Consider the following 15956-nt stretch of genomic DNA (forward strand, 5'->3'; position numbering starts at 1 on the left):
CAAACATGGAGGGATGAAATGGGGAAGAGGCTACTCTAAATCTTTGAAATGCTTTCGAGGTGATTTAGGTTAAATCTTCATTCACCTCTTGTTGAAATCTACCTATCTAGTTTGCTGCCCATGTGCTCCACTATTGGTTTTCTTCAATATATGGTTTCCTTTACTTTTTATTATGCTATAATCCTGTGACTTGACTGGCTGTCTTATGATGTTTGACCTTGCACAGCTGGGCAAATTTAAAGTAGCAGTAGAAGAACAGAAATCATATTTAAATTCATAGTAAAAGTGAACCGAAAGATCTATTACTTTCAAGATAGTCTAATACCATTAAAGTGCACATCTCTCAATGTGACAAGTTCAGAATAAAGATCTATGAATTACAGTTTCTGTGTCCAAGCAAAATAACTTGACAATTATTGACAGAAATAAGGTACTACTCACCTTTACATTATATTGCTTTCTATATGTCTCAGTCCACTGCCATTTAAACTGTAAGTTAAAGTTGTACATGTTCATAAATTGACATTTTTTTTCAAACCTAACATTTTAGAAGATTTTCAGTAACATCTTTTTTGAACTAACAGTACTTGTATATTTTCTTAAGCTTAATTAAGAAAATGCTTATTGCTTCCCTATCTATAAAGAATACCTACTATCGAAAAGATTCAGAGATGCCATTCTTTGCCTGCAAGTGAATTTGCCTACAAATTTACCCTCTTTACTCAATGTTTTTAGTGAAATATTTAGTGTTTTTAGGAAATATTCATGCCATTCTAATTTTGTGGGTATTTATGAGGGAGTATTTATCTAAAATTGTTTCCAAAATTTACCTTCTATTTACTAAAAGAATTTCAGTGTTGACTACTTCAGTTCTTTTCCTCCCTATCCTACCCTCTGACAGAGCTTCTTCTTTTTCAAATTCATTCTTAAGGCTTTTTATGATGCAAAATCAAGGGAGAAAGCTGGGCAAGCAGAAGGGCATGCGGCTCCTAAGTAAGGGCTGTAAGATGCTTGGGAGAACAGCTATAGTATATCAGGGAAACTGATGAAGGAGAAGAGAGCAATAGTACAAATGATTGCTGTGAACTACGTGTTTCAGTCATGTTCAGGATATACAAATGAAGATCTCTGGTTGTCATGAAATTCCTTTTTGGTCTTGGAATTTTTTCTTTTGAACACAATATTAATCTTGAGACTATGCCATGTATTCCATGGATTCAGTAGTCAGGGGTCCCCAGTTCCCCAGGCGGCTGACTAGATAGAGATCCATGGCCTCTTAGGAACCGGGCCGTACAGCAGGAGGTGAGCGGTGGGCCAGCGAGCAAAGCATCACCTGTATTTGCAGCTGCTCCCCAGTGCTAACATCACCACCTCAGCTCCACCTCTGATTAGGCATTAGATTCTCACAAGAGCACCAGTCCCTGGGGCCAAAAAAGTTGGGAACTGCTGGTTACACGATTGCTCAAGACCTTTGGATAAATATTTTGTTTATCATATATATATTTATATATCCTATATCCTAGATTTATATATCCGATATCCTAGAAAATATACCCACACACATCCCATCTCAATCCTCTTAGCTACGATTTTTCATTTCTTGGAAGGAGCTTGTGTTTTGATAACTATGTAGTTAGTAACTTCATTATTTCTCCTTCATCTTCAATTTATTTCTGAGCTTGCTGAAATCTGGAGTCTACTTCTAACATGCCATCCGACTCTGTTTCTTAAAGTCAACAGCGACTGAATTTTTAATAAGCCCTTATTTTACTTCCTCTGTGTTGCATCTAATATCAGCTTCGCTCTCCTTCTTAATGTTATTTTCTGCCTTAGCTATTATGACTCCATGCTTTCTTCGTTCTCAAACTGTTCATTTTCACTTGTCTTCACTTTTTGTTCAGCTCTTTATTTTCTACTATATCAATATACTGGTGATTCCCAAACCTCTATTTCCTGACCAAATCTCTCTCTTCCAAGCCTGTACCTTCTTAGCCAATGCATACTATGTACCTTCTAAGTGACTTTCAAATCCACTCCCATAGCCCATCTTAGTTTAAATCCTAATTATTTGTTACCTGGATTGTTAAATCACCCTCCTAACTGTCTCTAGTCTTGGTCCCATTTAGCCCATTCTCCATTTTGTGCCCAGAGTAAGCTGCATAAATTTAAATCTGATCATACTCTTCTTTGGATTAAAATTCCTTATTGATACACTATAGCCTTCTATATAAAAATTAATTTATTATTATGGCATAAATGACTTTTATGATTCGGTCCTCGATCATCTCCCCTTGCCAGTGTATACCTCTCCCCACTACTGTGTTAATGTACTCCTTCCCAGAAACGCTTGCAATAGTTTGCTCTGCCTCCAGGAATCCTCATGGTTCTGCATCTGCTTGGAAACACTTGCCTTGCTTTTAACACTTACTAATTTTTCCTGACTATTGATTTTCTGGTTAGATTTTTTTTTTTTTCTCAAGAGAGCTTTCTCTGACTCTAATATGCATTTGTTTTCTACCACTATGTGGCAAATTAATACAGACTTGATGACAACAACAAAAAAAAAAACATTTAAAAGTTTTTTGTCAGAGTGTCGAAAGGCTAAAGTTAAGGTGCTGGCCAGCTTTATTCTCATGGACTCTGGGGTCTCTTCCAAGCCCATTCCTGTTACTGGAAGAATTCACTTCTTTGGCATTATAGGTTTAAGGTCTCCTTTCCTTGCTGGCTATTAGCTGGAGCTTCTCTCATCTCTTTACCATCTCCCTTTTCACACAACCCTCTTAATCCTTAAAACAGCAGTGGTGTGAGTCAAGACCTTCTCATGCTTTGAAAATCTCTGGCTTCTGTCTCATGTAACTCATGAGGGCTCATATGACTAGATGAGGCCCACCCAGATAATCTCCCTATTTGAAGATCAACTGTACCATAGAACATAATATAACTATAAGAATGATATCTTGCCATGTTCACAGATTCTGGAGACAAAGACAGGGGACAAATCTGGGGTGCTGTTTACACATTCTAGCTACCACAGCCTCATTGTAGTTGTTTCCCTTATATGTGCTTGAATGGATCTCATTGTAAAAAATAAAAACAAAAACAAACAAACAAAAAAAACCCAAAAAACAAAAACAAACCATGATCTCCATTTTATGAGGAAAATGGAAACTCTGGGAAGTAGGATAGACTACTTCTGAGGTATAATGGTTTTGTGATAATGCAGACTTGAGTTTACTTTGGTAATAATTGCTTTTTAGTTGTATAGTATAGGAACATTATTAAAATACCAAAAAATGTGGTTAATCACACCTTCCTGGTAAAAATTTTGTGATCATTCACTTATAATGTGGTGAAGTATTTGGGATTATTTCAGAATTTCAGTAAGTTATATTTTCGTTATTAGTAATTGATTTTTTCAAGGTCACATAGATAAATTGTAACACAACAAAGATTCAAATGCAAGTCTTCTCTGCCTGGATTGAGAGAAAGCAAGAGGCAACACGAAAAACACTGCTAGATTTGTAGGGGTTTTTCTATATTAGATGATAGTTTTTAGGATAGTTTAATAATAATTAATGTCATTTAATTATATCTAAAATTTCTCAGTACTCTTAAATTTAATTTCTATAACGTTTAAGCCAAAATTTTGTTTTGTAACGGAAATTAGTTATGTAGTTAGGCACAGTATGCAGGCATTCACTACATAAGCAACCACTAGAAAGTACATCTACTTCATAAGTTGAAAATGCTACTTTTCCTAATTCATGTATGTGTCATCTTAAAAGACTCCTCCTTTACAATGTGCATATAATGATTATTGGAAGATACAACTGTGTATACCGTTGTTATCCATTAGTGCCCTAAAAAAAGAACAAAGCATGACCTTTACTCCTTTCCTTACTATCTACTCCTGGTTTATGTTTTGTAGCTATGATCTGTAGCTTCAGCAACTGTTTATTGCTTTTTTGCAGCTTAGTTTTCTGACCTCCCAGACTGCCTAAAACCACTTCTGAAATAGAGTCACGTTATCCATAATTCCTGTACAGCATACTTTTGAGCTCTCTGCTTTTTTTCTCCCCAGAATACTACAATTGTGCTAGAATCCTTGAAAAACACCCCTTAGGAATTACTTATTTCTGTATTCTTCATCATTGTCACAATTCAGCACCTCATAAAACAGGATACTACACATTTTTTAGGATCTGCTAAAACTACAAATGTCTCTCCTCTAGAGTTTTTACTTTACTAACATATAAAACTAGAAGGGCCTTACTCACCCTTTATTATGCAAAATATAGATCTGTATTGCCAAGCAGTACCCAAGATTATTCACACTTACCTTCCCTCTGTCTGAAGATGGCATAAATGTACAAGGCTCAAGAGCTAGCTCAGCTCCCTTGTCCCAGGAGGATGACAGATGGGAGCCCACTACCTGCAGCCGGTTCTTGCACGTTTCATGAGATTTTAAAGATTCTTTTGATGACTAGACGTAATGTACTGAAATGCAGATGAAAGGCAGAATTCTTTGTTGTTTACACTTCCACATGACAGACTACTAGGCAGGGCTATGCAGGAAAGAGATCATTCCCTATGGACAGAATAACAGCAAACTAGAGCTATATGGCAAGCAGGTTGGGGTTAGCTAGGTTTTCATACAGCTCCCTGAGAATTGGCTAATTTGAGTAATTTCAAGAGCTCTGGGGCATAGAGTCTGTCCTAAGTTGCCTGGTATCTGGTCTAGTGGGGCTGGTACATAATGGGCTTGAAATGGGAGGGACCAATAAGGGAAGTGTTTGGGGTGTGGACTTCATTAGCTGTTAAAGAAGGGAAACTAACAGGACTCTAGCCAGTGTCTTAAAACTGGGTCAAGATTGCATTTTAAACAAAACGAAATAAAATAACTGTATTACACACTTCTAGGTGGGAAACAGGATGTGTTTGATGTCTTTGATTACTTTTTCTTCCCAGAAACTAAATTCATAGTTACGTTCAAACATAATTCTGTTACTTTATTCAGGATATTGAGGGATAAGATATCCCCCATTCCTTACTTAAATCATGAAAAGCAAGTAAGCATACCTTCACAACAGAAAGGAACTTTTAAGAAATGTGGTGTAATGTGATCATTGTGCCTGTGTTCTGTGAGGGAAAAATATGCTGGTATCAGGAAATCTCAGGACCTCTTAAGGACATCTCTATCCCTAAGAAATGTGTGTCAAGCAAGTCAATGGAACAATATAAATTAATATTACTTTATCACTTGTGGACTTTCTCTGTTGGGAAGCTCATTATTGATGAGTTTCTAAAGACATTTATGTTTTAAGTAGCTTATAACTGATTTTGATTAAATCCACTGGTTTAGGAGATCAGGAAATTAATCTGTCACGCCTACTAACTCATTCTATGACACTGAAAAATTTATATATACTATCATTTTAAGAAGGCTTTAGAAAATGAAATACCAATGTTTGCTTTTAATTTTAATTTTCACACACAAAAAAACTGGATGAAACAAAAAAAAGAATAATGAAAATTTCAAGTAAATATTTTTATAAGGAACATAGGTTAACATACTTTGTTTACTTACTGTATAGAAAAAATAAGACAGAGTACATTATAAGAGTTATTCAAAGCAATTTTTTCTTATTAATTCAAGAAAGTGAATCTAAGAAGACTTTAATAACTTGGAATAACAAGCCCATGGTCTCATGGAACTGTTTTAACATCTTAGCAAATTTCTCAGTATAAGCTAATGTTTTTAATTATTCCAGAAAATGTAGGAATGCAATGAATTTTGTTGAGAAGCTAATGAACACAACTTAAAGGTTTTGATCTAATCAATGGTTTTCTTTTATTTGACCTTTGCTGCAGCTTTCTTCTCTGCTTTGTTTTTATCCCTAAAGCCCTACTTATCCTAGAAATGTATAATTTTATTCAATTGGTCAAGAAAGATTCTGATAGCAAAAAGAAATTTTGTATGTAAAAGAGTTTTATAAATTATAAAAGCCCCTATAAAAACATAAGATATTGTTATCACTATCTTTTGAATGAAAGAAATCAGTCAGAAGGCTTAAGATTTCCTAAGAGTAACATTTGCTAATGAAAAGATTATGCTGATATCCAGTCTCATGTTTAACTGCTTAAAAAACATAGCCAGTACACCACTGTCAAAGGTAATGCCACATTTTCTGATTTGATTTTATGCAAAAAATATATATATATTTTTCTAAGATACTTTCATCACATTTTGAATATCTATTATGCGTTTTTCATTTTTATATTTCTATGAAAACAATTCTTATAAAAAAAGCATCGTTATTCTAAATCAATGGAATGTTAGTTCATCTCGAGTGTATAATCAAATCGAGAATCTTTTTTAACTGAATGCTTATTAAAAAAAACTTTTATGACATCATGTAGCAAGTATTAACATTGAAATGATTTACATGTTGTTTCAATTATTTTATAGTAAATAATAAAGAGTTAGAGAACTGTTGACTTAGTTTTCAATATTTGAAAAAGTAGTTCCTGTTACGGTCCTGCTTAGATGATTATATGCTGGCATTGCTTTATTTCACTAGCTACACAACTGTTGCAGATAGCCTACTACTTTAAAGCTAAGTTAACATAAGACTTATGAGGTCAGTTATGTAAGCAGATCTGCAAAGCACATTGTCAGTTATTAACATTTATATGTTTTCTAATCTCTGCCCTGGCAGTCCTGTCTTACCGTATTCCTATTTTGTTTCTTCTTCTTTTCTACTCGTTCATAACATTCTGTAATTGTTTACTCTGATAGAGTTGTGTGTGTGTGTGTGTGTGTGTTTTAATTTTTTTAATCCTTTGATCTTTTCATTTACAAGAATGAGGAGGGAGCATGTAAGTCATAAAGAGATGACCAAAAGTCTATAAATAGAAATGGAGTCATGATGACTTAGTACCAATTTTGACAAGTTTTTGTAACTAGTAGCCAAGAGCTATGTTTATAATTTTACCTTAGGAACTATGTGAAGGTTTGTGAGTTAGAAATTATTTCAGTTTTTTAAATCTGAATTTCTAAGTTCAGCATATGGTCATTTTCAGGGTGATTTACAGATTCTACCTACTTTTAATTTCTTGGCACTCAATTTCTGTTTATACAATAAGTCATAAATAAGGTGATTCTAATTCCAGGCCCCAAAAAAATAGATACATAGAAAATATATGAGACTGGAGTCGGCTCTAGGACACATTACCCAAATATATGAGTGTCTGGCTCTAACTTTCCAAGTTTATAAAATAAAAGGACAAAAATAAGATAATTCGTAAGAAATTTTATATCTGTATTTCTGATTCTCTGGTAGGTTATATAATGAGAACATAAATATCCCTTTTATGTTGTCGCAAATGGCAGTATTTCATCTCTTCTTATGGTTGAGTAATATTCCATTGTCTATATGTACCACAGCTTCTTTAGCCAATCATCTATCGTAGGACACTTCGGTTGCTTCCATGTCCTGGCCATTGTGAAAAATGCTGCTATGAACATCGGTGTGCAAATATCTTTTCGGATATGGGTTTTCAAGTCTTTTGGGTAAATACCCAGTAGAGGGATTGCTGGATCATATGGTAGATCAATTCTTAGTTTTTTGAGGAACCTCCATACTGTTTTCCATAATGGCTGTACTAATTTTGCAGTTGCACCAGCAGTGTATGAGGGTTCCTTTTTCTCCACATCCTCTCCAACATTTGTTATTACTTATCCGATTGATTATAGCATTTTTATACAACCATAATGAGTCAATGTACACTAATTCTAATTATAATAATTTGGAGTTCGTCCATATGGTCTGACTATGTCTATAACAAATTATCCCAAAACTTAGTGGCTTAAAACTATACTTTTATTTTGTTCACTATTTTGTAAGTCAGGAGTTTGTGAATGATTCTACTCAGGCAGTTATGATGAGATACAGGCTGGGGCTTTGGTAACCTGGAGGGCCTACTGGACTAGATGTGCAAGAGGACTCACTGTCATAGCTGGCAATTGATTCTGGGTGTCATTGCAGCTCTTAAGAGGCTGTCAGTGGAAGCATGGCTACTTGGTTCTTTCTGAAAGAGAGTAACCAGAGAGAGAGCTGAGGGTGTCTGATTCTCAGAGACCAATCATGGAAGCTAAAAAGCCTTTTCTGATCTAGCCCTGAAAGTCATTCAGAATTACTGTCACCGTATTCTATTGGTCAAGCAAGTCAATAAGACCAACCCATGTCCAAAGACAGGGTTTAGACTGCATCTTTCAGTAGGACTAGTAGCAAAGGATTTGCAGCCATCTTTAATTTACCACATTATGAGTTCTATATTTATAAATAATTATTGAATTAGGAAATAATTGAATCGAATTAGTCCTACAAATTAATTATGCTTGAATGAAACAGAGGATTGTCATGATTATTGAATTACATATTTTCCTATGTGCGAATAATATGCATTTAAATAAGCACAAGGTTAAATTGGTTGTATTAACCTTCAGGTTAATGGAATAACCTTATTTCAAAAATCAAGAATATTAAAATCCAGTTAATTCTACACATCAATATGACTTTTAATTCAATATATCATCCTGCCAAATATGTCTTAGACTTTTACAAATATAGTGAGAATATTGAGGGAATAATGCTGTCAGCTTCATCTGAGAATAAGTGTTGTTCAGGGGCTTTCATTTTGTGTTTTAGACAGATACCTCTGTGAATATTGTCATAATATAATTACTAAAAATGAAACCTTAGGGAACTAAGATTTACTTGCAAAGTCATTCATAAGGCTTTTGAAAATGGCTTTTGATGATAGATGATAAACATTTACTATATGTTGTTCCAGAAATAAATGCAAATGACATGTTAGCAGTTACCTAATTTAAAGCTGTTGGATTATGAATGTCCTGAAAAAATTCCCCAGGAATAAAGTCAGAGACTTGTGTACGGTGAACATATTTTTAGAAAACCAAGTTTCTTTACAATTCCTATTAGCCAGCATATAGGTAAATAGTCCATTTTAAACTGATTAATCAAGAAAATATAAATTAATATACAAAAATATTAATGATAATTAATCAACAGAACAATTGTAGTAGATCCAGGCTGAGGCTCTGATCCCCTTACAATCAAGTACTGACAGTCCAGCTGCAAGTCCTGTGGTTCTGTGACTGCCTCCAGATATTAGTATCTTTAGGGACTGACTCAGCTGAAATCAAGCCCACCTGTAGGTGGTCTGGAACAATGAATAAAGTAACAACAGCTGAGATCTAGTTTTCCTTGAGGCAGCACCCAACCAATGACTGAACAGAGTGTTATAAGAGCCTTTCGTTCGACGAGGAATTCCTCTAACAGTCTTGGCTATGGAGCTTCTCGTTCATGTGGCGGAGCTTTGGTCAGGTAGGGATCATGGTCCAACTGTTCCCCTGCCCAGTTCTGATTCTTTTCATTTTCTTTTCACATAGATTTACTCTGTAATAAACCTTTTGTAACCTTAACTCCACCTCAGTATTTGTTTCCTGGAGAACACAACTTGTTATATTTTTTTTTTTATGGAGTTCATTTTTCTTAAGTGAGATATTGGTGATATAAGACATTTTATATCAGGTAGTTTATAATCTGGTGTTATTAATCTCCAGAGAAATGTCCACGGGGCTCGAAGAAGATAAATAACTAGCACAGAGCCACAGGACTAGTTAATTGAAGTACTGAGGATTTGATCCTGGAGCTCTGATTCTAAGAAACATGAATTATTCTCTTACCTCTTAAGCCTGCTATTTTTTCTTTGCATTGTGGAGTAAGCTAAGCCTTTTTGTCATTAACAGTATAACATGTAATATTTAGAATCTGAAAATAAATATTAAAAATGACTATAAACTCTATCTATGAAAGCCCATGATTCAGGGAATGTACAGGACTACTACGAAAGAAAAGGAATAGAGATAATTAGCGTCTTTCAGTCAGCCTGATTGTCAGCAAACTAAAGGAGATATTAGTAAATCTGAATCAAGTTCTGTATTGCTTAGTGTAGAGGAAGTAGAAATTATTAACACCGTGAGAACCAGAATAAACAAGTATTCTGTTTTCTCTAATCCATTAGCTGTTTTCTTCCTTGTCAGCTCAGATAAGCTTAACAGATTCAGAAAAAGTGAGAATTCTCCTAATGTTTATACTGTTTATGTGGTAATTTTGTGGGTAGGAAGGAAGCATGGATTTTGAGCATCTTATGTGTGTCAGTTACAATGTTTGGTTCTAATCATATGCTAATGAAATACAGGCATGCCCCAGAGATATTGCAGGTTCGGTTCTAGACCACTTTTATATAGCGAGTATTGAAATAAAGCGAGTCATAATCTTTTTTTGCTGACGAAGAGTCTTGCCTTCAATTTGTAAAAAGTGCAACACCTGTGAAGCACGATAAAGTGAGGCGCAATAAAACGAGGTATGGCTGTAGTGTATCCACTCAGGTGGGAAGGGGGCGGGGGGATAAGGCTGCAGAACAAGCAAACAACACTTGAAGTATTAACATTATATGAAATGGTGTATGATTTAAATGCTGTAGAATGTGCCCGCACCCTCAAGGGATTCGTATCTCAGCCAACGGGGAAAGCGCCTTCGTGGGATAAGGAGTAATGCGCGAAAGCCTCAGAGCATGAGGAATTTGGGGGAATAGAGGGGTGCAGTGGGTAGAAGGCAGTGTAATCTAGTGATGTGCATGTGTAAAGCAAGAAGACGTGAAGCAACATTTTGCTATTCAGTTTTGTAGGAATTAGCAAAGATCATGAGAAAGTTGGAAGTGAAAAACTTTAAAGCTACAAAAATAAGTACCATATGCTATGCTAAAGAGTTTGGACCTTTTTTTTTTTTACATGAAAGAGAAAGTGATTAGCTATTAAATGAAGAAGTGATGTAATTAATACTCATTTAGGAAAATATTTCTGGCAGATAAAGAAAGTAATAGAAAGCCAGAAAACCAGTTTAGAGGCTTATTGCAGTGAGTCGACTAAGAAGCAATGAGTACCTAGAGAATGTCTATGAGGAATAGAGAGGAGTGAGTTCAAGAAATATCAAGGAAATAGGGATTAAAGAGTTTAGTACTGGATTTGGTTCCTACTGCGTAAGAGCTGAGTATAGGATGATTTCCTCCTTATCTTAGACAATAGGAAGATATTAGGAGAAATAAGTGGAAGTGAAGTGTTGGGGTAGGGGAAGAGGATGTTGAGAAGAAGGTTGAGTTGAAATGTCTGACAGTGCTGAGTCCATGCTCAATAAGAAGTTTTATTCATGGGTTCAGGCTTGGAAGGTAAATAGGCCCAAATTAAGTATTTGTATCTGAGTTACCAGCAAAGAGTAATAGAGGCCGTAGGTATGGATATATCATGTACATAGAGACTGGCTGAGTGTACATGCAGAGTAAGAAGACTAAATACCCACAGATCTCTAGTGAAAGGGACAAATGTTACAGAGGCGTCGTTAACGATAAAGACCGTAACATGGCCGTTAATTTGGGAACTAATATTATAATAGGGCAACAAATGGTAGTTTTAGGTACCTCTTTTAGAGTATAGGTATTTTTTTCCACTGATTACATATGCACAGGAAATGGGAGGAAAGAATTTAAGATGACTCCTTACTTTCTGTCTAAGGCAACAAAATGTACAAATGGATATCCAAAGGAAAAAAGCGGTATAAGAAAACACACATGCACGTGTATATCATATATAGCATAATAGTTCTGGATACACTAGTTTATTTTGCAACTTTGAATATTATGAAAAATATCACACTGAAAAGGAAATTTCGCTTTCATTAGTCAGGTGCAATTATCTCCCACTGTGTGAAACTGACTTTCCTTATCAAGAGCAAAGTGAAAGGGCTAAGCCTATTATGCTCTTTGATGTTTTTATAGGATATAATGAAAGATGAATGCTCAATGCTGAAGCTGCAGCTGAAAGAGAGAGACGAACTCATTTCCCAACTTCAGGAAGAGCTGGTAAGTGATAACAATATTTGGCTCGCAAGTGTACTTTCCTTGCAATGTTTTTTGCTATAAACCCTACAACAACTTATTAACACATATTAATTATTTTCAAACTGTTAGTGATTAAATCTGATTAATTATCAATTTTATGATCTTACAGCAATGAGGATCTGCCAATCTGAAAAATAGAGAGTATATTTTATAATGTGTATTGAACTTTATATAATTCCAAAAACAGACACTGAACCAGGGTGAGACATTTCAGTTTAATCTATCAAAAATTGTGACAGCTAAGGGCACATTTCATTTTGTAAAGTGCATAGTTTAACTCCATTCTGCTATACCTAGAGGTACAAACATGTATATGAAGCAAATTATGTAATCATCCTGAAAAAACATATTTTACTTTTTATTTTCATAAAGCTACCAAAAGTATTAACCTAAGGAGACTTTTGTTAATATAGATATATAAATCTCAAATGTAAATATACAAAAATGTGAAATGTATATAATTCATGTTTTCAGGGTACTTTTTTTAATGTGACATTGTAAAAATGTAATAAATCATACTTTTATAACATGAAAATACTTTTGGTATATAAGAATTACTTTTCTAAGATGTGTTTACCATTTACAATGATTTCAGATTTGACTACAGATTTGACTACATTAACAATGAAGTATTATGTAATTATTAAATATAATTAAATGACAAAACACCATTTATAGACCATCAAGCTTCTGAGAACTAACATGTTAGATGACAAATTTAGAGCATATATTATTGATTCTTAACAAGTGACTATGTGTCTACTAAGCCTTGACCTTTATTTAGATTGTTCTATGATTAGATCGATGTTGATTATTGGTTTCATGAACATGGTTTAATTGTTGATTTAGAAAGTTTTAAAATTCTCATATAAGCAGACCTGAGTAGTTAAAAGCCATGTTGTTCAAGAGTCAGCTTGTAGTCAATTTGGTATTTCAAGTTTATAGCAAAAAAAAAAAAAATACATGACTTCATTTTACTAAATCAGCCAATTGAGGACTTTTTTGGAGGGAGGGATACTAAATTATTTTAATGATAGCTATGTAACATTGGCTCTGGAAGTAATAATTTCCTATTTCATTCAACAAACGAAGGCCTGATATTTTTGTATGTGCTGTTTGAAATCGGATCATAACCAATGTTGAAAGAAAAAACAAAGAATACATTTTCTGAGTTGATTATCCAACTTAAATGCCAGTAGTACCTTCTAGGCATTGCCAAATGTGCCTGGGAGAATCATTGCTTTAGGGGTATTAGATGAAATTATAGACTTCAGTGAAATTGTATGTTATAGGGTAAATGTCTATCTGTTGAAACCCAGTAAAAATCAAAAGTTCTGAAGAAGAGATGGGACTCTCTTCTGGCTATTATATATATAGCTATTTTCATGCCATTTTAGGCTGCTAGAGCCGCCATAAATATAAATAGCTATTTTCATGCCATTTTAGGCTGCTAGAGCCACCATAACAAAGTACCACAGTACCAGTCCATGGCCTGTTAGAGACCAGGCCACAGTGCAGGAGGTGAGTGGCAGGTGACAGAGCGAAGCTTCATCTGTATTTGCAGCCACTCCCCAGGGCTAGCATCACTGCCTCAGCTCCACCTCATCATCAGGCATTAGATACTCATAGGAGCACAGTCCCTGGTGCCACTGTTTTAAACAACAAACTTTCTCAGCTCTGGAGGATAGAAGTCCGAGATCAGAGTGTCAGCATGGTTGGATTTGGGCGAGAGCTATTTTTTCCTGACCTCTAGACAACTGCTTCTTAGCTGTGTGCTCAGATGTCCTTTACTGAGTGCATGTGCATGGAGAGAGGGAGAAGGAGAAAGGGGATACAAGTTCTCTGATGTCTCTTCTTTTAAAGACTCTAATCTTATCATAAAGGCCCTCCCTGAGGACCTTATCTAAACCTGAGCATCTCCCAAAGACCCCATCTCCAAACAGCATCACTTTGGGGGTTTGGATGTCAACATGAATTTGGGAGGGACACAATTTTGTCTATAGCACATTCTGTTTATGTTCATGGCTAGTTACTATTAGCAAAGAAAATTTTGGACAAGATATATTTATAAAGTACTAAATGCATATTTCAAAACTTATTTTTTCTATGATTTCAAAATTATTACCTTAGTTCAGCTGTTTTTTCATGCATGGTTAGTAGATTCTACAAAGCATAAATATACTAAGAAGTTCAAAATAATGTTGATTTAAATTATATAGAACTGTTCACATTATTAATTAAATTTTTAACATGAATATATTTTGTAACCATATTTTTAGTTTATCCTTACCTGTTCTCTTTTGAAAGAAGAAAAGAAGTGGTTTGTACTCTTGGGACAATTTTAAGATCTTTGAAATTATTTTTCCTAAAATTTGTATGTATCACTTATGTTTGTGAGATTTACTAATTTTATTTTAACAGATAATTTTTTGCACATATTTAATGATGTTTAATGAGATCTTAGATAAAAGAATATCAGAGTAGTCCTCAGGTAGTATATGTGATGGGGCAACAATTGGAGGAAAAAAGAAATATACTCTTCAGGCAGGAGTTTTGAATTTGGTAAACTGGAAGGAATTGGTCTACACATAGGATATTTACTCTCAACTGCTTTATAATAGAACAAAATCTCTTCTGCTTTGCTCTGAGATAATGTGAAGAACACTGGCTAGTCATACCTATATAGCTTGGGCTATGTAAATAGTATTTTTTTATGTTGAAAATAAATTATATCTGTAATGGTCTTACAATGTGCGCGCGCGCGCACACACACACACACACACACACACACACAGCCAAACAACATTTATATTATCAAGTTTAAGACCACTCGCCCATCAAGTGAGATCTTTAAAATGTTTTTGTTTTATCCCTCTTCTCTCCCACAGAAACTTATATGAATTTTGCTCAGCTTCTTGAGGACTTTTAGTGACTTTGGTTCTTTTAGTTGGTTTTCATTTGAAAGGTATTTCTTTTAAGATTTGTTATTTGTGACTTTTGTATACCCCTACTCAGAATATTATCTATTTAAATTTCAATTATATATAGTGTAAGATTTACTACATATCACTGCTTCTTTCCCTCTTCATTTTTCTCCATTTTATGATCTCTTCTGATTCATTTATGATTTAATTAGAATCCTGTGATGTATGTAATGTCTTAGTATGCTTGGACTACTATAACAAAATACCATAAACTAAATGGCTTAAACAGCAGACATTTATTACAGTTCTGGAGGCTAGAAGTCCAGATGTTGGTAGATTCACTGTCTGGTGAGGGACTTGCTTCTGATTTCTAGAAGGCTGTTTTCTCCTTATGTCCTTACAAGGCCTTTCTTTGGTATATCCACTTCGGGGAGAAAGAAAGAGCTCTTTTGACTCTTCATAAGAACACTAATCCTGTCGTGAAGGCCCTTACCTTCATGACTTAGTGTAACTTAATATTACTTAATGTAATTATTTTCCAAAGTTCTCACCTCTAAGTACCATTACTTTGGGGGTTCAGACTTGAACATATCAATTTTGGGGGACATAAACATTTAATCTGTAACAGAGAAATAAGAGTATCAGAGGGGTCTTGTGGAATGACACCCTTCACCACAACTGCTTAATGATAGCAGTTATGATTTTACTATCTTTCCATATCATAATCTTTCTTAAGATTCTAGTTGACAAAAAGTCAATCTGAGAATAAAAATTAAACAAAAAACCAAAAATATGAACAAGATTTTTGTTAAGGATGTTGAATTATTAAATAAGCGTAGGAAATAAGATGAAAGCTGTAACACAAACTTTACTAAGAATGATTTAATATTGTATTGATTAGCCAGAATATTAATTAATCCAAAGCATGGAAAGGAACCAACATTTGAAGTTGGGGATGATTGGAATTTTTTAAAAATAATATTTAGATAT

General features: G+C 34.5%; 1 protein-coding gene across 2 annotated transcripts in view; it reads left to right on the top strand.

Annotated features, from left to right (window-relative positions):
- Window positions 1-15956, top strand: part of CCSER1 (coiled-coil serine rich protein 1) — a 1118997-nt gene that overhangs the window by 519912 nt on the left and 583129 nt on the right. For both annotated transcript variants that reach the window (XM_039845718.1, XM_039845719.1), the window contains exon 8: window positions 11920-12003. In XM_039845718.1, the coding sequence (XP_039701652.1) occupies window positions 11920-12003 (84 nt within the window). The remainder of the gene's footprint in view (window positions 1-11919; window positions 12004-15956) is intronic.

The sequence above is a fragment of the Pteropus medius genome, unplaced genomic scaffold (assembly GCF_902729225.1).
Source record: "Pteropus medius unplaced genomic scaffold, Ma_sr-lr_union100, whole genome shotgun sequence".
Taxonomy (NCBI): domain Eukaryota; kingdom Metazoa; phylum Chordata; class Mammalia; order Chiroptera; family Pteropodidae; genus Pteropus; species Pteropus medius.